This window comes from Brachionichthys hirsutus, chromosome 11 (genome assembly GCF_040956055.1).
Source record: "Brachionichthys hirsutus isolate HB-005 chromosome 11, CSIRO-AGI_Bhir_v1, whole genome shotgun sequence".
Classification (NCBI taxonomy): Eukaryota; Metazoa; Chordata; class Actinopteri; order Lophiiformes; family Brachionichthyidae; genus Brachionichthys; species Brachionichthys hirsutus.
In genome coordinates this window covers 11,098,934-11,120,375 of record NC_090907.1, presented here as the reverse complement: position 1 = coordinate 11,120,375, position 21,442 = coordinate 11,098,934, and the positions used below count along the sequence as shown (strand labels likewise).

General features: G+C 50.3%; 2 protein-coding genes and 1 long non-coding RNA gene across 3 annotated transcripts; 2 read left to right on the top strand and 1 right to left on the bottom strand.

Moving 5' to 3' along the window:
- The first annotated feature begins 78 nt into the window (after positions 1 to 78).
- Positions 79 to 2,012, top strand: si:ch1073-145m9.1 (uncharacterized). Its single transcript, XM_068745840.1, has 6 exons — positions 79 to 129; positions 214 to 309; positions 1,109 to 1,221; positions 1,337 to 1,460; positions 1,538 to 1,710; positions 1,793 to 2,012. Exons 1-6 carry the CDS (start codon positions 90 to 92, stop codon positions 1,844 to 1,846), a joined length of 600 nt encoding a protein of 199 aa, XP_068601941.1. The 5' UTR covers positions 79 to 89; the 3' UTR covers positions 1,847 to 2,012.
- A 2,152-nt stretch (positions 2,013 to 4,164) lies between these two features.
- appbp2 (amyloid beta precursor protein (cytoplasmic tail) binding protein 2) lies at positions 4,165 to 17,747 on the bottom strand. Its single transcript, XM_068745283.1, has 13 exons — positions 17,416 to 17,747; positions 14,313 to 14,401; positions 13,335 to 13,486; positions 12,585 to 12,708; positions 10,383 to 10,551; positions 10,154 to 10,243; positions 9,948 to 10,015; positions 9,752 to 9,857; positions 9,547 to 9,671; positions 8,564 to 8,649; positions 7,645 to 7,835; positions 6,247 to 6,412; positions 4,165 to 5,634 (listed from the first exon to the last, which is right to left on the bottom strand). The coding sequence occupies exons 1-13, from the start codon at positions 17,551 to 17,553 to the stop codon at positions 5,372 to 5,374; spliced, it is 1,767 nt and encodes a 588-aa protein (XP_068601384.1). The 5' UTR covers positions 17,554 to 17,747; the 3' UTR covers positions 4,165 to 5,371.
- Positions 17,748 to 19,635: 1,888 nt separating this feature from the next.
- LOC137901799 (uncharacterized) lies at positions 19,636 to 21,363 on the top strand. Its single transcript, XR_011105711.1, has 2 exons — positions 19,636 to 19,682; positions 20,465 to 21,363. It is a non-coding gene; the product is annotated as an uncharacterized lncRNA (long non-coding RNA).
- Positions 21,364 to 21,442: the final 79 nt, after the last annotated feature.

Here is a 21,442-nt window from a genome sequence, read left to right as displayed (position 1 = left end):
TTCCGCGCGTGCACCAGCGGGTCCGGGTCAGCCTGTGCTGGAATCCGCGTGCTCGTTGCTTCTCCGCTGGAGCGCTGACAGCTGACCGGATGGGACTCCGCGTTCTGCTGGACTGGCCTAACGTCGTTGGTGAGGAACACTTTGTTCGATGCTTCCACGTCAAAACCGTCCCGTCACGTGACTCCACCGAGGTTGTGCGTGTTTGTATTTCAGGGTACGTTCGGATCGGGTGCGTGTTTGCTGCGTGGGCTGCGTTTGACACACCAGAAGCCTTTGTCTGCCTTTACTCAGCCAACATCGCCCTGGATGGTAAAGCACCTGTTCACCTGCGTGTACCTGCGTGTACCTGCTTCCACCTGCGTGTACCTGCGTGTACCTGCGTGTACCTGTGTCCACCTGCGTGTACCTGCGTGTACCTGCGTGTACCTGCGTGTACCTGCGTCCACCTGCGTGTACCTGCGTTCACCTGCGTGTACCTGCGTGTACCTGCGTGTACCTGCGTCCACCTGCGTGTACCTGCGTGTACCTGCGTTCACCTGCGTGTACCTTCGTGTACCTGCGTGTACCTGCGTGTACCTGCGTCCACCTGCGTGTACCTGCGTTCACCTGCGTGTACCTGCGTGTACCTGCGTGTACCTGCGTCCACCTGCGTGTACCTCCGTGTACCTGCGTGTACCTGCGTGAAGGGGAAAGCTGTCATAGTCATGCTTCCAAGAAGCTGCACGTAGATCACTCTGTAAGCCTTCCCTTTTTATTTTATTGCCATCAAGGTTCCAGAAAGTTGTTTGATAACCAGGATCAAGAGCACACCTCTCTCTCTCTCTCTCTCTCACACACACACACACACAGAGGGGTTATTGACATACTAGAATACAAAGTACAAATGTTATTCTGTTTGTATTTTATGATCTTTAAACAAGTTAAGAAACACGCAAATACTGAATGAAGACATCGCTGAAAGTAAAGCGGATCTCCAATCTGCCGTTATGTGAACGCTCCATTCAGTGTCTCAGGGTTTGTGGCGCCGTCAGTCCAAGCGGGTTCCGACAGGGCAGGTGAAGACCGTCCACCCGACGGAGGGACACTGACGGGACCGGTCTCTCTGCAGGAGTGGACGGCTGGCTGGCCCGGAGGCTGGGACTCAGCTCCGGGTTCGGGGCGTGGCTGGACGTAGTGGTGGACAACCTGGGGAGAGGGATGCTGTGGAGCCTGCTGTATCAGGTCTGTTCCACACGCTAGGCTGAGACCCGACTGGACGCAACCATTCTAAATGTGTGTGTGTGTGTGTGTGTGTGTGTGCGTGTGTGTGTGCGCGTGTGTGTGTGTCGTCCTGCAGTGGGGCTGGCTGGTGTCGGCGCTGGAGTGGTGTGTGTTTGTGTGTAACCACAGTGCCGGAGGCGACCAGTGGAAGGACGGCTTCGCCACCAGCCCTCCGCTCATCCAGGCCGTCATGGCTAACGGTAACGAGCGCCCTCCCTGCTAAAGAGCTAACGCCCAGCAGTCGCCGCCGTCCTGAACCCGTCTCTGCTGCCGGCAGGGTTTCGGACCCCTCTGGGCTTGTGGGTGGTGAGTGGGCTGCACTGCCTCCCACTGTGGCTCTACTGGTGCCAGTGGGCTTCACCGGCCCGCTGGATGTTCCTGCCTCCCTGGATCCAGATCCTGGGAGTTCTGCTGCTGGCCACGGGCCGCCTGCTGGCTCTGTCGGTGGAGGTAGGGGCCCGACCTGTGACGCTCGCCACACCGACTGCTGCTCAGGAAGCCGTCTCATAGCCGCCGTGTTGTGTCTCCGCAGCTGTGGTGCGTATGGACTCACATTAAATACCTCACCAGGAGCAAGGAGCTGTAAGAGGCAACGTGAAAGGCGGAGCCAACCCACCGGCGCCGGCGTGACGCTCATCTGAAGAACGGTCGTCACACACGAAAGACCTGTGTACTTAAACCTGAAACTGTGACTTCAAATACATTTGTGCAAGGCAATCGTTTCTTACTAGTACATTTCTTACATTACTTGTAAACAGGCCAACACGGATAAACACGCCCATAACACTCCCACAGGTAAACACGCCCACAACGGTGAACACGCCCACAACACGCCCACATAGATAAACACGCCCACACAGGTAAACACGCCCACAACGCGCCCACACAGATAAACACGCCCACAACACGCCCACACAGATAAACACGCCCACAACACGTCCACATAGATAAACACGCCCACAACACGCCCACACAGGTAAACACGCCCACAACGCGCCCACACAGATAAACACGCCCACAACGCGCCCACACAGATAAACACGCCCACAACACGTCCACACAAATAAACACGCCCACACAGGTAAACACGCCCACAACACGTCCACACAAATAAACACGCCCACACAGGTAAACACGCCCACAACGCGCCCACACAGATAAACACGCCCACACAGGTAAACACGCCCACAACACGTCCACACAAATAAACACGCCCACACAGGTAAACAGGCCCACAGTGACACGATCCTGGTCCCGTTGTTGTGTCTTTAATGTAGGATCATTTATTTAGCACTTAGAAATATGGGTCCTTCAACAGACACACAACTGCAGGCTGAGAATCGTCGGTCTGTGCCCCCCCCCCCCCTCGTACATGACCTCTGTACATGTGACATCCTCCTCTTCTCAAAGTGATAGTTTCACAATGGCTGCCTCACGCAGGAAGAACAGCATCAAGGCGCTACATGAACAACACTTCTGGATATAAATTATTGGCGTTTCATTATTATTCAAAGGAACTCAGCTGAAAAGTGCGTAACAATACGGTTCAGCACATTCCACCGCGTAATCGCTGCGAGGAGTTTTCAGGGTTCACTTTCATTGTCTTTGCAAAGGAAAACAAGCAACACGCCGAAACCCAAGTACACAATCTGCGTTATGTTACTGTACAACTGTCACAACGACGGGACCTCCGTGGCGGCTCCTCCGCGTGATGAGGTTGAAGAACGTGACGTCTGAAGCCCTACAGGACGTGTCGGGATCTGCACTGGTTGAAATACAAAAAGCTCCTCCCATTGAGAAGTGGAACAGTCTGCTCTGTGGCGCTGCATCCAGTCTGGGGTTACGTCTCAGAGGCTCGTGTGGGTGCTCTTTTCCACAGCTAAACGTGTGTCTGCGATTATGAAACCAAATGCATGCACAGAAGAACAGAACAGCGGCTGCAGGCGAAGCCCGTTCCTGCTCTGCAGCGGCCCGGGTTCATGCACACGAGTCAGGAGGCGCTGGTGCTGCTCATGTCGCCGGTTGTCTGCGGGTTCGTCCTTTAACTCAGATGAGCCGCTACAGATCCAACAACGCTTCTCTGCAACACTTCTTCACGAACGTGTTGGTTCAGCATTTAGCCACATCCGTCATGCTGAATGAAGCAGCCACTGAAGTCAGACTCCCAAGTCAGGATACGGTGCGTTTTTAAGAACATATTAAAGGGGACATATTACTAAAAACTCACTTTACCAATGTTTCTACACTATTATGGTGATTTTGGGTCCTTATCAACCCAAAACTGCTAAATAAACCATCCAGTCAATCCTTTGTAGTTTGGGTAGATCTGAAATGACCTCCTGAAACACGTCTGGAAAAAATCGCGCCCGCTGTGACGTCACAAGGGGCAAATGTGCACATGCGTGCGTGCGTCCCCGCGTCTGCCCGTCCACGCTCTACGGCATTTTCCCTGCATCAAGTTTATTTTTGGTGAAAATGTTCTGGTAAAAATGCGCAAAAAGCTTTTAGTGTGTGATAAACACTTTGAACGAGACGCTTTATGGAGCGATAGACAGACGGAGACAGACATCGGCGCTGCGTCCACGATACTGCCGGTCCATCACGGTGAGGAGCTGAGCTGAAGCGCTCCATTTACCGGTCAGTCTCCGTTCCTACCCTCCCCTGTGGTCACGAGCTTTAGGGAGCGACCAAAAGAACAAGGTCGCACGTAAAAGCGGCTGAAATGAGCTTCCTCCGTAGGGTCGCTTTAAAAAGACTGGCAGATATTTCATACAAGTGTTTGGGTACTGCGTTAACTTGTGGAAAAAGGGTAGAATATGTGACCTTTAAATTTAAATAAGACTTCAAGAGATTTTTTTTTAATCCACGGTGAAGACGGATACGCAAAGATAGCGGAGCAAAAAGGATCTCAACGTTTTACATTGTTTATTCAGTTTGCCATTAAAAATGTGAATGAAAATGCCATCCTGAATAAATAAAAAAACCAAAACTGTGTAATGTAACTAATCAACAGCGGATTACTAAATTCTTACTGTGTGTTTCTTTTGTGTTCCTGTTTCATTCCGCTTCCTGCTCGTTACAAACACTGAGGTAAAAACAAACTGCAGAAATGAGCTCACGGAAGGAAACGACATTTAATAACGTTCCTCTGAGAGCGAAGGCTTCCATCCATCCCTAGCACGAAAACACAATGAAATAAAGCTGGGCGTGTTCTGATGGGTCGAATCAAACGGCATCTCCAACTAAAACGCTTTCCTGGAAACATTTGGACCATCCTCTCATTTCTGAGCTGCAGATTAAAAAATAAAGTTTCAACTTTTCCCTCGACCTAATGACGACTGGCCAGTTGTCCCCACGCAGGTGCAGCGTGACGCACCAGAGAGCCGCCTCCCCTAGGAAGAAAAAAACATTTCGCCCCCCCCCCCCGAAAAAAGAAATATAGATCAACTTACAACAAAGAATAACTTTATTACCATTTTTTTTAGTCTGCAACAGAAAATGAGGAAGCCAGGTCTTTCTTCTTCTCCCACCGTAGATTGTTTACAACCGCTCTTCTTCTGCTAATCCTCCCTGCGCGCACTCTGACAATCAGGGCGCCACTGCCAACTACTGGAGTGGATGTGCAATTACACTTTACTCTCGTAAGGCAAAAAAACATTTTCTCCGCGGTCACAGGTGCCCCCCTGACATCGCACCCCCCCCACACCATTTGAGAACCACTGCCGTAGACGGAGTCTGACCTGAGAGATCACACCTGGAAGCGTCTCACAGAGGCTGGAGCAACCGTCTCGTCAAACAGGCAGCCATGTTTTACTCCTACATCACAGGACATCTTAAGGACGGCCCACTTAGTCCATTTAAACTCGTTCCGGTTCTCAGTGCTGCAGAAGCGTGCCGGCAGAACCTCGCGGGCTCACAGAGCTGAGACGTTTGGCTTTCAGCTTGCAGTTGCCGTTCTGCGTCGATCGCGTGAAAGCAGTTGGTCTTTAGGGGTCTGAGGGGGATTCAATACCGGAGATGGACAAATGACTAGCGTGCAACTGAAGCGTCACATTTTGGCTTACTGAGTCTTGGATGGGCTGAAGATCGCGTCTCAATGTCCTCAATAAAATCAGCCGAGACACGGACGGGTGGGGCCCAGGCTCTGAGCCAATAGGAAAGCTTGCACCACCTCCTGGGTCTGCTGGGGCGTAGTGTTGACGTCCTCCAGGGCGTCCGCCACGGCAAACTGCCGGTCCCTCAGCCGGTTCCAGTTGGACAGCACGTTGTGGTACTCAAACACCTTCTCGTAGTTCCCCACAGAGTTGTAGAGTTTGATCAGGCCTCGGTAGTCGTACTCCAGTCCGCTGTAGCCCTCCCCAAACAGCTTCTTGCCTGTGAGGACACAAGCCACACACACACACACACACACACAAACCAGCGCTCTGACGATCAGTCCAACCAGGAACATGCAGCATGAACGCCATCTTCAGAACAACCGCCCGCCGGTGAGAGTTGACTAAACGACAGCCAGCATAGTAGAAGATGATTTTATGTAAACTGGAACCAGATCAGTTGGATCCCGAGGGTTCTCTTCGTTCACTGCAGACATAATGCGCATTATAAAGCTTCAAATACTCATCTGGATCTTGTAGAACCTGAAAGAATCTCTTTTTTTATTCCCCAAAGTAACTCAAGTCTAACCTGTATTATCATTTCTGCAGATCCTGCCATGAACATAAAAATTACAACAAAGGGAGTCCAGTAATGGGCAGCACGGTGGGCTGGCGCAGTGGGCGGTGCTGTTGCCTTACAGTTTGCGTGATCTCCCCTTGTCTGTGTGCCTTCCCACCTCCAGAAACATGCAGCTTCTGTGTGAGTGCTCGTCTGTTGTGCTTGTGGCCCTGCTGTGAGCCGATTCTGACCGCCTCGTCTTCAGACCATGAATGAATGAGGACACAGCAACGTCCACCGACGGCATCAACAACAACAACAACAACGACTGACCGATGGCGATGGAGCGCAGGTAGAGCCTCTCTGCATCCTCGTACTGGTTCATGTCATAGTTGTAGAGCGAGGCCAGGTGGCCCACGGACAGCGCCACCTCATAGTCCTCGTGGCCCAGAAGCTGCTCCTTGATCTGAATGGCTTTGATGTGCATCTCCTCCGCCTCCTGGGTGCAAAGGACACACAAACACAGACGCGTGGATCGCAGGAAGGACAAACGTTCATTTAAACGCGTGTTCTAAGGGCGTTCCAACCAACGGGGACAAGAGAGGAGTCGAGTTCCTGGCGTGATCCTGTGAGCAGGCGGGTGGACGGTTCAAGACCAGCACAGACCGTGGAGTGTGGATCGGTGGTTGAGTGCTGCCGAAGTGCCCTTGAGCAAGGCCCTGAACCCCAGAAGTCGCTCCCTGGGTGCTGCTACGTGGCTTACCCTCCACTCGACCATCTCTACATAAATTAGTGTGTAAAATTGTATGTAGGACTAGAAAAGCCCTCAGAGAGCACAGACCTCCCCCAAGCAGCTCGTTCCCCTCCTAACTGGATTTACACCGTCCCACACGGTCATCTGGATCATCCTAAAAAGGTTCTAAATGGTTCTTGGTCAAATTCCGTAAATCCACCAAGATATTGAGGAACACATTTTGTCGCTCCATTGACCTCAATGTTAACGAAGATTTCAAAGTGATCCGGAATCCGGGAAGATCACCAAAATTTAATCCTCTGCTCCTGGTAACATTCCCAAAATGCCTTGAAAATTACACCAAGATCCATCCAGAACGTTTTGAGTTAAGTTGCTAAAAGTCAAACAAACAAGCCAGCGCTGGTGATTACACACCCTGTTCTGCTTTAGCTCATCGTTTCCACCCCCCCATGCTGAAAATCCTCAATCTGGTCCTACTTCGGTTCATTTAAATAAATAAATATTTGCCACCGTGGGACAAATGAAGCTGAAATCTACCGACGCTAACAGAGCAGTGAGGCTCCTCCCATTGGACACGCTGCAGCTCCCTCGAGGATCACTTAGACACACTTGAGGATCAGCTCAGCTCCATCTGAATGAGTCTTCCCAGACACAGCTCGCACCCCCCCCCCCCCCCAAAGTAAAACTCTTTGTGGAGCTCCTGAAAGCCTGAGAGATGCGTGATGTTTCAGAACTTCTGCAGCCACGAAGCAGGACCTCACCTAACGCGGGATTACTTCCAACTGGAAAACAGACAACATGGCGGCTGCTCTTTGTTGTCAGCACAGAAAACAAACGGTCTAGATGAAGTCACATTCGGTTCGTGTACCGTTTCGATTTTATTCATTTTTTATCATTACATTTATTACTAGCGTGATCCAAGCGCGTGCGGATCTAAAATCCTGGGCGCGTTTCTGCCCCCCCTTGGGAACACCCACCTTGAACTTCCTCATGGACTGGTAGAGTCGTCCTAGGTTGCCGTAGTGTTTGGCTGTCTGTACGTTGAACTCTCCGAAGGCTTTCTTGGCCAGCTGCAGTGAGGACAGGTGGAGGTCATGAGCCTCCTGCAGGAGGCGCTCCTCCGTCTCCTTATTGTGGCAGTCTATGGCGATTTCCTCTAAAATCAGAGCTGGGAGGATAAACATGTTGGTATTAGGCAGGACAAATCAAACATGCATCCTTGGCTGCACCGTTAACTGTACACGTAGCCCAGTAGCATGATGGGAGTTACTCTCAGTAGAAATTGACTTGCAGTATTCAGTGACTCAAGTATTTGTAGATCCCCCCTGTGAAAAACACCAGCGAAAGGACAATGGTTCAAAGGTCAAATGTCTCTTACATTGATTTTAAAGGAATGATTTATTCCGAGATTCATTCATCTGTTCCATTTAAACATTCACTCTGCATGAATTTATCTACATTGTGTAAATCATGACCATCATAGCATCGATACAGTTATAGTTCTAACTTCTAATGCACCGGTTGCTACGGCACCGGAGTTGGCATCTGTGTATCCATTACCTGAAATAGTTTTGTCAAGGACCTTGCGTTTGCAACACTGTACAAAATACACTATATAAATGTTTTATTTATATTTTTATTGACTGATAATGTGAAAATAGAGTGCAGTCCTATAAAAAAAAATGTAATTTAAGGGTCGCATGCAGTCAGTCATGAAACCTGAATCATGGACTCCTCCAAGGTTTTTATTTTATGTATTGTTAAAATGCATAAATAGATAAATATATCTCCTCAGACGTTAGAACCAGTCCCCGTTTGGAGCTTGGGTTTTGATGCCCAACCCCAGGTATACATTATATGCTAATTTAATGTTCGTGTCACCCTCCAGAATCTCACCTTTGACTCTCTTGGACGAGGCCAGCAGCAGATGATCCTCAGGCAGAATGTGGGTTATAATATCAATGGCACGTTCTGCATGGAATCTGAGGGGCAAACACAGCAGCTGATCCAAACGCATCCTACTGCTCAGATTTGGCAGGAAACCTGTTCATTTTATTTACCAACACAATGATGAAACCCCCCCCCCCCCTGAACTGCCACCTTATCGTGGTAGGGGGACTTTGAGTGCCCGAATGATCCCAGGGGCTACGTCGTCAGGAGCTTATGCTGCCGTGGCAAAGAGGTCCTGGGTTACGGATGAGCCCAAGAGCAGTTCGAAACCCTCTCTGACAGACGTAAGAACAAGGGCCGTGACGTCGCCTGGTATGGCGCAACCGGGGCCCCAGTCTGGAAGCAGGCCTGGGGTCGAGTCTCGTATGCGAGCGCCTGGTGGCCGGGCCTCTGCCTACGGGGCTCGGCCGGGCTCAGCCTTTTATCACTGGTCCTGTTCATAATCTTTATGGACAGGATTTCTAGGCGCAGTCAGGGACTTCTTTGAGCCCGGACCTCCAGCGTGTATTGGGGCTGGGTTTGCAGGTGAATGGGATGAGGGTCAGCACCTCCAAATCCGAGGCCATGGTTCTACACCGGAAAAAAGTGGTTTCCCCTCGGGAAGACCCAGAGAGAGACTATGTTTGTCGCTGGCCTGGAAACGCCCCGGGGTCCCCCTGGAAGAGCGGGCTGGGGAGATGGAAGTCTGGAAGGTCCCTACTGAGACTGTTGCCTCTGCTACCCGGCCCTCGATAAGCGGTGGAAGATGGATGATGGGAAAAAATGCTACTTTTCTTCCATAAATTTGTACCTTTCAGTAACATTTTGTAAACAGGACACACTGTCATTGGATCAGTGAACAATATTAAACACAAGAGAGACGGGGGAACTCATGACTGACGCGATTGTCTCGGAGCAGTGTGTGCGTGTAAAAGTTGCAGTGTACTCACAGAGCATTGTCAAATTTCCCAGAACTGTACTGGTGCACATACGAGGAGTAGGCGAGGTCTTCGTGAGCTGTGGCAACGTGGATGTTCTTGCCCCCAAACACAGACTGCCGGATGTCCAACGCCGTCTAGAAACACACACACAAAAGATTTTTAAAACACAAACCACTACAACAGACATGAACACACCTGTGTTTAGTCCACTTACCTGGTAAATAGCAACTGACTGGCATATGTTGTCTACGTTTAATAAGTAAAACCCATAATCTAGCAGCGTGTCTGAGTACTTGGGATGCTTGTGTCCGAAATGTTCTCTGTCAGACAAAAAACAAAACAATGAATTCAGAATTCACGGTAACAAAAGGAGTGCAACACAGGATTCTTTAGGAGACGCAGCAGTTTACCTTGCTAGAAACACGGCGTGTTTGATCAGCTGCTCTGCTTTCCTGAACTCTCTTTTCACAACACAGGCCTGCAGCAAAATGACAAGTCAAACAACCACGTCGGCTCAAGGGATTTACTTAACCTGGCGGTGTAACCTAAAGTCACATCTAGTATCAGTGCAATAGAATCTTACAAATAATAAGTACTAATAATAATAATATTTCACCTTGGAGGCTTGCCGGAGAACATCAACCACGACTTTGACAGGCAGCCCTGGAGTGATTTCCTTCATGGCCTCTATACACCACTTGTAGGCCTAGAAAACACAGGGAATGTTATGGGTTCCAAACCTCATGCTAGTATTTCAGCAGCAGTGAAATGTGATGCGCAGAGTTGTGTAACAGCCGAGTGGTTCGTAAACGATTCAACGGCAGTTTTTATTCTTAATCTCGTACCTCATCATAGTGGCTTTTGGCGAAGAGCAAGGCACAAAGCTCGCCGTACAGCGCCGCCTTGTTGGCCTGGTGTCCGTGCTTGGCTAATCTGTCCATGTACGACTGAGCAAGCTTGAAGGTCTCCTCCCCCAGGCGGTATTTGCAGTTACCGTTACGTACATGAAGCAGCCTGTGGAGGCGAAAGAGTTAAACTTCCATGTCATTTCACTGAGGAGAATGATGCATGAGCTGGGACTACGAGCGCACTTTGTGACGTCACCAATATTTTGGAAGCCAATGCCAACAGACGGAACAGGTGCACATATGAGACAGGAGACATCTTGTGTCCAGCGGTTACACTCTGATGCAAATGTCTGCATAATCATATGTTCTGGAATGTTGTTTTTAATGAGCTGAAACTATTCCAGATACACTGAATTTAAATGTCTAGGATGGCTTCGTGCGCGTCTGGAGCTTTCACTAACCTTAACAAGCACGTCATATAAAGATGAATGAAAACGGAAAAAAAGCTTATTATAGAATTCAGAGTAAACATGGAGGGAAAACCTCAATGAGTTTAATTTACATCAATATCCATTGTTAAAATGTGCCTAAAAACGTTTTCATCGTCCCTGGAAAAGCAGATGTGAAATTTTACTGAACTGTGTGTCAAAGGGTTTTTGGGGAGATGTGGATAGACCATGTCTGTAATGTCTGCGTAGGTTCTCATTCAGGTGGAGGTAAATCACGAAGAGCAAAACTGAAGAATCAACTGGACCAAAGGACCAAAACCAGCAACGAATTACTCCTGAGGAGTCTTATCGTCCTGGTGGCTTCGGTTCTTTGTGTTTTATGCTCCAGCAGGAGTATTAGTACCGGGACCATCCAACAGGAGTATTAGTACCTGGACCATCCAACAGGAGTATTAGTACCGGGACCATCCAACAGGAGTATTAGTACCGGGACCATCCAACAGGAGTATTAGTACCGGGACCATCCAACAGGAGTATTAGTACCGGGACCCTCCAACAGGAGTATTAGTACCGGGACCCTCCAACAGGAGTATTAGTACCGGGACCATCCAGCAGGAGTATTAGTACCGGGACCATCCAACAGGAGTATTAGTACCGGGACCCTCCAACAGGAGTATTAGTACCTGGACCCTCCAACAGGAGTATTAGTACCGGGACCCTCCAACAGGAGTATTAGTACCTGGACCATCCAACAGGAGTATTAGTACCAGGACCCTCCAACAGGAGTATTAGTACCGGGACCCTCCAACAGGAGTATTAGTACTGGGACCCTCCAACAGGAGTATTAGTACCGGGACCCTCCAACAGGAGTATTAGTACCTGGACCATCCAACAGGAGTATTAGTACCAGGACCCTCCAACAGGAGTATTAGTACCGGGACCCTCCAACAGGAGTATTAGTACCGGGACCATCCAACAGGAGTATTAGTACCGGGACCCTCCAACAGGAGTATTAGTACCGGGACCCTCCAACAGGAGTATTAGTACCGGGACCATCCAGCAGGAGTATTAGTACCGGGACCATCCAACAGGAGTATTAGTACCGGGACCCTCCAACAGGAGTATTAGTACCTGGACCCTCCAACAGGAGTATTAGTACCGGGACCCTCCAACAGGAGTATTAGTACCTGGACCATCCAACAGGAGTATTAGTACCAGGACCCTCCAACAGGAGTATTAGTACCGGGACCCTCCAACAGGAGTATTAGTACTGGGACCCTCCAACAGGAGTATTAGTACCGGGACCCTCCAACTGGAGTATAAGTACCGGGACCCTCCAACTGGAGTATAAGTACCGGGACCCTCCAACTGGAGTATAAGTACCGGGACCCTCCAACTGGAGTATAAGTACCTGGACCCTCCACCTGTCATTTAGAACCGAAGGAGCCTCTTGGATGAGGTGAAACGTCCTCAATAAAACTTGAACAAGTCCAGTTGACTCATTGTTTTTGTTCTTCGTGACTTACCTGTAATGTACAGGTAACCCCGTACGGGCACATTGTGAAACTGCACTTACACTTGCTGAAGGTAAATTAACCAGAGATGCTCTTCAACGGTCTTGCTTTGCTTTCATAAGAATTACACTGAATTAGAAAAGTAAAGCAATTTGCTAATTGTACGCGAAGGGGCTGTGAAAGGAATTCTTGGTTCTTGAAGGTACGTAATAAACAGCCATCAGTTGGATACTAACCTGACGCAGCATTCCACTGCCCTGAAGCAATGGAGGACCTCGCTGTGTAGCGTGCACAGCTGCAGGCACGACAGAAACACTTTCTCCGCATCCCCATACCAGCCCGCGTCAGACAAGAAGCCACCTACAACCAGAACACACCACTGTCGTTCACCGACCACAGACACTGAGAAGAACCGACTGACGTAACGCCAGCAGGGCATAAACCTCAGCCAGGACCAGTTCAGTTCATTGAAATGACTCAATAAGCTAAAAGCCCAATTATATAAATAACATTCTAGGTTTAAGAAAAAGAAAAGTGGCTTTACACAGATGCGCTGTGATGGTTTCCCGACACGTGTCCCATTATTCGACCCCGTTCAAGGGCCATTCAATACGCTTATGTTTATTCAGTGACAATGCTTAAATGAGGCTGAATGCAATGTTAAAAGCTGAACGACATTGCTGGCTCTGACCTTTTGTTCTTCTGTTGGCTAAGTCAGTTCACGTCACACCTTAAAGGCCATTGTAAATTCATCTAAAGCCTACTGTTGGTTGATTTAATGATCCGTTCAGAGTTACATGCAAATGTAGGGTTATAAAAATGTACGGGGAGCTTTATAAAGTGAAAGTGGTCAGCTCTGAAGAGGTGAAGATAAACCTTTTGCATGCAAAATATGAATATCTATACAGGATGTGTGCATTTCTACAGCATCGAACCCTTGCTTGCCCCCCCCCCCCCCCCCCAGCCCGAACCCGACCAACATTTACCCAGCACAAAGCCAAACTGGATGGCCTTCTCCTTGACATGGGCGTCAGACTCTGCGATGTAGGAGCAGCGGCGGCTGAAGGAGTTTGCCAAAACGGACGCTACTTTCACGCCGTGATCCATCAGGGCCTGAAAGCAGTGATGCAAGAGGTGTCTGTGGTGAGAAGGAAAAAGGGATTGAGTGTCGGCAGGGGGGGGGGGGGGGGGGCGAGCGTACCGATTCATCATCATTAACCCGTTCAAGGACCTGCACCCCTGTTGCAGGCAGCGTGGCTGTTTTTACAATGTAATGGAAAGAAGACGCGGGAAGGACGCATCATCATCATCAAACCGACGATGATGATGATGATCATGGTGAAATCACGAGTCCAGCGCTAGCGGACCGACACCCGATGATCAACCCGGGCCGAGCGGCGAGGGTCAGTCAGTCCAAGTGAGCGAAAACGGCCGGTACTGAATGAGTTAATGTATTTCTTGTTACATCTGAGCATTCAGACGTCACAATCACTCGTCTCATCAGTAAATGACACGAATGATTCAGTTATTGCAGTCAAGTAGTATCGATGCAGACTAGAACTACGCATCGCGTACTTTAACGCAGTTTAACACGAGGATGCTTCAGCGAGTTCACTTCTAACCGACTCCGACAGACCAGAATGTCTTTGGTTACAAACTCTGGATGAACTTTAGTTCAGGCGGAGGAAGAGTGTGATATGGAACGTAAAGTGATAGAATTGAAAAGAGAAGAGCTGTCGTGGCTCAACAGGAGGAGAAGAAATAGAAAGCAAACGCCCTAGAAATGTGCTCCGTCTGATCATTGCTAGCATTGACTTTCATTCATGTTCGCCATTTGTCCTGGTCCTGAAATGAACTTGCTGCTGACCCACCGACCCATTAATACTCGTATCATTCATTACCAGACGGTATTACCGGATGCACAGACACGAGGTCGCGGTCACAGCTTCAGGTGAGCTTCTCACCTTTTGTCCGAGGCACGCAGCACTTTAGCGAACACCTCCAGCTCACAGAACTCCCCCCCCAGCTGGCAGAGCCGGCCCTGCTGGTAAAGCTGAGACACACGGGAGAGAGGACAACACAATCACAGAATAATACAGATGTCGGTTCCCACAATGTCCCGTCTGTAACGTGGACACGCTCAAAGAGACACTTAAAATGCTGCCGGTTTGACAGGAGCTGAAACAAAAGCAGTTTGCTGATGTCTAGCCCGTCATCAAAAAGCACTGAGCTGGCAGCCGTTCTGTTCAGTGGGCGTCCATGGCGGACAATGCCAACAGGGACATGTGTCCTTTACATGCTAAACGGTGCAGTAGGACTTCATAAAGCTTATATACAGAACTATAAATGTAGTAAGCTACTAGGAAAATGTGATCTGAACATGTCCGTTGACGTTCCCTATTCAAAGGAAGGCCATAAACGTTCTAAAGTGGACCGTTTACTGCACAACCCCGGCCAGAAAGCAGATTCTGAAGCTATTGAAGACAGACCGTGAGACGTTGTCGTTTACCATTTAAATATGTCATCTCATCTCTCTGCAATAATACAAGAAAAAAAATGATTTCATTTATAACCTCATCAACTGTAATAGATTTATTTTATGCAAGTTTCTTCTTATTTTGAGTTTGCACCGTAACAACTCGACAAGCCCGCGGCGAACGCAGACCTCCGCCTCAGTCTGCCTGTAGTGTGCTTTACAACAAAATGGGGGTATATTTAGCCGTAATCCGAATCGGATCCAGATTAAATTTCGGTGGTGAGATAGAGCCCCCCCCCCCCCCCCCCCACCCTTCGTGATTGTGTCAAATTCCATAAACATCGGTGAAGGCGAGGAAAGGTTGCTCCACATCTTGTACGCTCGCCGTCAATGAAATGACCCGTTTCTGTGCTGTGAGAGATTCTCTGAGTCATTCACGCATCTGAGAGACACTGTGGGATTACTGTCCCAGCTGAGTGGCAGCAAACTGGCAACTAGCGTAAGCAATCCCCAGACGCTCTTCTGGGGGGGGGGGGGGTCCCGAAGCGTTCCCAGGCCAGCCGAGAGACAGTCTCTCCAGCGTGTCCTGGGTCCTCGCCGTGGTCTCCTACCGGTGGGACGTGCCCTGAACACCCCCCCAGGGAGGCGTCCAGAGGCATCCTATACAGATGCCCGGACACCTCATCTGAGAGCCCAGCCCCCCTACGGAGGAAGCTCATTTCAGCAGCCTAAATATGAAAAACGTAATTACTACTACCGCCTATTGACACGGTTTTGGCTAGAAACATTAACCTATCCACATTGTCTGCAGAAAAGTACAGATCTGGTCGCCGTAACAACATCTCCCAGCAGAGGAGAAACCCCGCTCACGAGAACCAGAGGTGGCTGGAATGCAGAGCTAATGCTTTGCTAGCTTTGCTGTGCGCACTGCAAACAGTCCGTTTGGACTCCTGTACCAGCAAACCTCCCGACACACAAAGCGTCCTCCGTGAAGGCGCGTGTCAAGAGAGGCAGAAGGGAAGAGAGGGCAGCGATCGCTGGACACTGGTCCTCTGCTGTGTGTGTGTGTGTGTGTGTGCCAAAGTGACACAAGTGTTTTATGTGTTATTGGTAAAAACCTTTACCCACCAGCGTGACAGATAACCTCCACGATTTACAAGCCGTGCCACACGAACGTGAAGTACTCTGGGAACGCCGCCGACCAGCGAGTCCACCTAAAACGCCGCCACCTGGACAAGGTAATGCTAACAGAGCGAGCCCGAGAAGCTGGGGCGCGACCCAAAGCAAGCTACGTCGGACAGTGACGGCGATTGGCGCCACAAGTTTCCACTTTAACTCTCCATCGTTCACTTTACTTTTCAAAGGTTTACGAGCTACAATTTAAATAAATGAAACTCATTTTCTTACGTCTTTGATCCGTTTTGTCCGGCATTTGCCAGCTGCAGCTCAGAGCCACATATTGTGTAATTGATGCGTCTTTCAGCTCAATGAATTCAATCAAAGGCAACGGAACGCTCGCAAGACGTCACCGAAATCCCCGTCCCTTTAAAATGTTGAAGAAAACGACGCAAGCGTATCGAACGGAATCGCAAGATCGGCGTATCGCTGCAGCCCCAGTGCACACGCAGCCAAACTGGTGATTCTTCTGCATGTTATTACATTAGCGTCATCACAAACACACGCTGGAACTTTTGTCTACTGAATCCAAACACCCCGAGCAGAAACAACCGATCAGATGTCAGGGACGATCGCACCATTAAAGTACACATTTTGAAGACATGTTTCTGGACAGGATTAAGCAAATAGTTTCAAGTAGCGACGCTGCGAATCCAAGATGGTTTCTCAACAACATATTTGTGCGATCTGAGCTTCTGGAATCCAACTTGTGTCCTCCCAGTCTCAGGTTTCCCACTGAGTGTAAGTCACACTCACTCAATAACCACTGTGTGTGTGTGTGTGTGTGTGTGTGTGTGTGTGTGTGTGTGTGCATGCTCTTCAGCAGGACGCAAAGGTTACACACGGTAATTCTAGACTCCACACACATGAAGATATGTAAAGAGGATGTGACGGGATCATCTAATCCGGCTCAGACCACGGTCGGCGTCGTGTTTCCTGAACTAATACAGTATTGATCTGACATAAACACATCTCAGAGTGGGCTCTTGGATAACACAGTAAGGCGTGACCCCGTGGAAAACCAGTTTAAACAACGGACTACTTGCTCACACGATCGCCGCTTTCCACTCGCCTCACATGAGAACATCTTAGCTCCGGATGTACGTTAGCCTGGATGAGTAAACACTCTTATCCGGCTACCGCAGGAACAGTTAAATGCTAAACTGGTGTACATTTAATTAGCTCCGTGTTCGACGTAGTTTACGGTTTATTCTTCAAGCCTCGGCGAACCAGGAGAAAATGCCCATTAGCGGCCGCTCAATGGCAAAAAAAAAAGAAGAAAAAAAGGAGCAGTTATCTTCGGCAGATTAACATTGTAGCAGCGCGCTAACGTTAGCACCAGCGCTAGCTAGCAGCTAACTGCGTGAACCCGCACAGCCCCGGGGTCGCGGAGGCTTTCTGCGGGCGGCTCTCACCTTGTAATACACATCGAACTGGATGTTTTCCGGGAGCGAGCGGATGTCCCTTCTGGACCGACTGTAGTTGTCCACCACGGCGGAGATAGCGGTGTTGTACAGTGTTTCTGGGATCCATTCGAGCTCCACGGCAGCCATATTGTTTTCCCTCTCCAAGGGCCCCCCCCCGCCCCGCTACCTCACCGCGATGACAGCGCTTCCTCCGCAGGTCTTCATAGAACATCAACTCGGAGGCGATGCGACGGGTCCGAAGCCGCTAAATATCCGCCAAGTTCTAAAACAGCTGCATCGTCTCCATCTCCGACCCCGCAGCAGTTCCGTCCCGACGCAGACATTCCCTGGCTGACGCAGTGACGTCATCGTGTCGCGCCGCCACCCAAAAGACAAAACACCCTGAGACAGATGCTGGTCCACCCGAAAGACAAAACACCCTGAGACAGATGCTGGTCCACCCAGAAGACAAAGCACCCTGAGACAGACGCTGGTCCACCCAAAAGACAAAACACCCTGAGACAGACGCTGGTCCACCCGAAAGACAAAACACCCTGAGACAGATGCTGGTCCACCCGAAAGACAAAACACCCTGAGACAGACGCTGGTCCACCCAAAAGACAAAACACCCTGAGACAGATGCTGGTCCACCCGAAAGACAAAACACCCTGAGACAGACGCTGGTCCACCCAAAAGACAAAACACCCTGAGACAGATGCTGGTCCACCCGAAAGACAAAACACCCTGAGACAGACGCTGGTCCACCCGAAAGACAAAACACCCTGAGACAGATGCTGGTCCACCCGAAAGACAAAACACCCTGAGACAGACGCTGGTCCACCCAAAAGACAAAACACCCTGAGACAGATGCTGGTCCACCCAAAAGACAAAACACCCTGAGACAGACGCTGGTTCACCCGAAAGACAAAACACCCTGAGACAGACGCTGGTCCACCCGAAAGACACAACACCCTGAGACAGACGCTGGTCCACCCGAAAGACAAAACACCCTGAGACAGATGCTGGTCCACCTGAAAGACAAAACACCCTGAGACAGACGCTGGTCCACCCGAAAGACAAAAACACCCTGAGACAGACGCTGGTCCACCCGAAAGACAAAACACCCTGAGACAGACGCTGGTCCACCCGAAAGACAAAAACACCCTGAGACAGACGCTGGTCCACCCGAAAGACAAAACACCCTGAGACAGACGCTGGTGCACCAGAAAGACAAAACACCCTGAGACAGATGCTGGTCCACCTGAAAGACAAAACACCCTGAGACAGACGCTGGTCCACCCGAAAGACAAAAACACCCTGAGACAGACGCTGGTCCACCCGAAAGACAAAACACCCTGAGACAGACGCTGGTCCACCTGAAAGACAAAAACACCCTGAGACAGATGCTGGTCCACCCGAAAGACAAAACACCCTGAGACAGACGCTGGTCCACCCGAAAGACAAAACACCCTGAGACAGACGCTGGTCCAGCCGAAAGACAAAACACCCTGAGACAGACGCTGGTCCAGCCGAAAGACAAAACACCCTGAGACAGATGCTGGTCCACCCGAAAGACAAAACACCCTGAGACAGACGCTGGTCCACCCGAAAGACAAAACACCCTGAGACAGATGCTGGTCCACCTGAAAGACAAAACACCTTGAGACAACTGGTGGTGTCCCGAGGCGGGTCAGTATCGCAGAATAGATCCGGACCTTCTTATGGCTGTCAGAATCTTTTATTTCTACAGAACCTTCAGCCTGAAATAAAAAAATGTAATCTCAGCCCGATTAGCATTCTGGTGACGCGATGCTCTGTTTCTTAGTGACGTCTCTGTCGAGCTGCCGTTCACGCTGATGCACCCGAAGCCGCCGGAAGACTCCGCCTACAGAGACGGTGAGTCATGGGTGTGACCTCTGACCTCTACCTGCTGACCCCCCCACCTCAGGTGTATCAGTAACAGGTTAGCATCGTGGTGAGCACTGTCGTCTCATAGCAACAAGGTTCTGGTTCCGTCGGCCCGCTCCGGTCCGACTCTCCAGACTAACCGGCTCGTTTTGGTGTCCACCTGACGCCGTGAGACGTCCGGTCCGTCAGACCTCGTCTGCAGGCTTTCTGCTGGTTCTAGCTGCGGTACCGTTTACGTGAAAGCGGACCTCTGATCCGACTGAGAGGAACCGAACGCAGCGTCTTTCCTTTAGCCGTGTTTTCCCGTCTTTCCCTGCAGCTCCAGACGAAGCGCAGATCGACACCAACCTGATCAAGTTCGACACCAAGTAAGCTGCTGTCTGTCCCCCTGTCTGTCCCCCTGTCTGTCCGCCTGTCTATCTTCCTGTCTGTCCACCTGTCTGTCCCCCTGTCTATCCCCCTGTCTGTCCCCCTGTTTATCTTCCTGTCTGTCCGCCTGTCTTTCCCCCTGTCTGTCCCCCTGTCTATCTTCCTGTCTGTCCACCTGTCTGTCCCCCTATCTATCCCCCTGTCTATCCCCCTGTCTGTCCCCCTGTCTATTTTCATGTCTATCTTCCTGTCTGTCCCCCTGTCTGTCCCCCTGTCTCTCCTCCCCACCGGCTCGTCTGATTGGCTGCTCCCCTGCCTCATTGATTCTTTTGATCATGTTTGATCTGATCAATGAGAGCAGAAATAATGCAGCTCTCCATTCGTTCAGAGATCAATAAAGGTATCGCCATGACGATTAAACAATGCCTTTAATGCTGGCTCAGTGGGGACGATGCATTCAGGGTCCAACGTGTTTCCTCAGTGCTTCAACGGTCCTGCGTTAAGACAAGGTAGGACGGGTCATGGTCCCGAATGTCCAGGTTGTCCCCCTGGTCTCCAACCGGTTTCTTGTCTTGACGCTAGGCTAATTGTCCATGCTACTTGTGCTAAGCTAACGTTACGGGGTGGACATGGGGACAAGCACAAATTGGAAGGTTTACAATATTTATGATTTAAACAAAGACATGGAGAATCACTGCCCCCGGGGGGGGGGGGCGGCGGCATCCTCCGTCACCCTGACAACAGGATCCGTGTCCACAACCGTCTTCTTCTTCTCCCTCAGCGACGATGACATCATCTTTGAAGACTTCGCCCGCCAGCGGCTGATTGGAGCAAAAGATGAAAAGGAGGAAGACGAGGAGCCCGTCAATTCGCCCAAACGCAACGACAGATAAAGGCGGTGCCGCTGCTGCAGGGCGGAGCTAACGGAGGTCGCCGTCAGGTCAAATCTGGACATCCATTGGAGACTCGGCGAGGTGGCGTTCATCTTCCCGTTGTCCTGCCGGGGTGTAAAAAGCTAGCGTAGATGTCGGCGTGTTTTCAGACGGAGCAGCTCTCACTCCTCCGCCAGCTGGGCGGGGACATCGTCATGACGACGCCTGGCGGCATTCTTCACTTTGTTCTGTGTTTCCATTAGGGGGCAAATGACAGTAACTTCCTGTTGGGAGGAGTCAGCTGGAGGACGGCCCCCACCTGGACTTTCAGAGAGCCACCAGGGCCCCGTTTATCATCTGGGTTTAGATCCGGCCAATCAGCTGCTGGCTGGGCGTCGTCTTCAGACCAGAGGGGTGTGTTAGCGAGCAGTAGCTAGGCTAATTAGCCATGCCCGCGTCCCGCATGTGATCTGGGCGTGGCGTGCATCGGTTCTCCTGTAATCAGAATGCTTTTATCTCTACATTGTTATTGATTACTGTATTGATCAAGTTAAATACTATGACTAAGTAGGCATGATGTCCGTATCAGTAGAAACCATGGCAACGGAGGGCCAATGATCATCCTGTACGCATGTCTGGGTCTTCTCATTTTGATTGGTTGCCTTGGACCGGGTGGGTGTGTCTGTAGCGTCACAGCAAAAAGCTCCGCCCTCAACACCTGCTTTGGTTGTGACCATGTTTTCGGTGACTTTTATTTTGACGGGGCCAGAAAGGAAACCTGTACGTTGCATAAACCGACGTTTACACAGGTGTGTCTGTTTGTGTGTTAAAGCGCTCTGCCCTGAAGGTGAGACAGGTTAAACGTTAGCAGCTAAACACGCCAGGAC

Coding starts and splice junctions, on each gene's coding strand:
- appbp2 (XM_068745283.1), bottom strand. CDS start 17,553: ATGGCTGCCGTGGAGCTCGAATGGATCCCAGAAACACTGTACAACACC. Junction 10,552..12,584: donor GCAGTGGAATGCTGCGTCAG/GTTAGTATCCAA, acceptor TCGCCTCCACAG/GCTGCTTCATGTACGTAACG. Junction 9,858..9,947: donor CACGCCGTGTTTCTAGCAAG/GTAAACTGCTGC, acceptor TTTGTCTGACAG/AGAACATTTCGGACACAAGC.
- si:ch1073-145m9.1 (XM_068745840.1), top strand. CDS start 90: ATGGGACTCCGCGTTCTGCTGGACTGGCCTAACGTCGTTG. Junction 1,222..1,336: donor TGTGGAGCCTGCTGTATCAG/GTCTGTTCCACA, acceptor GTCGTCCTGCAG/TGGGGCTGGCTGGTGTCGGC. Junction 1,461..1,537: donor CCAGGCCGTCATGGCTAACG/GTAACGAGCGCC, acceptor TGCTGCCGGCAG/GGTTTCGGACCCCTCTGGGC.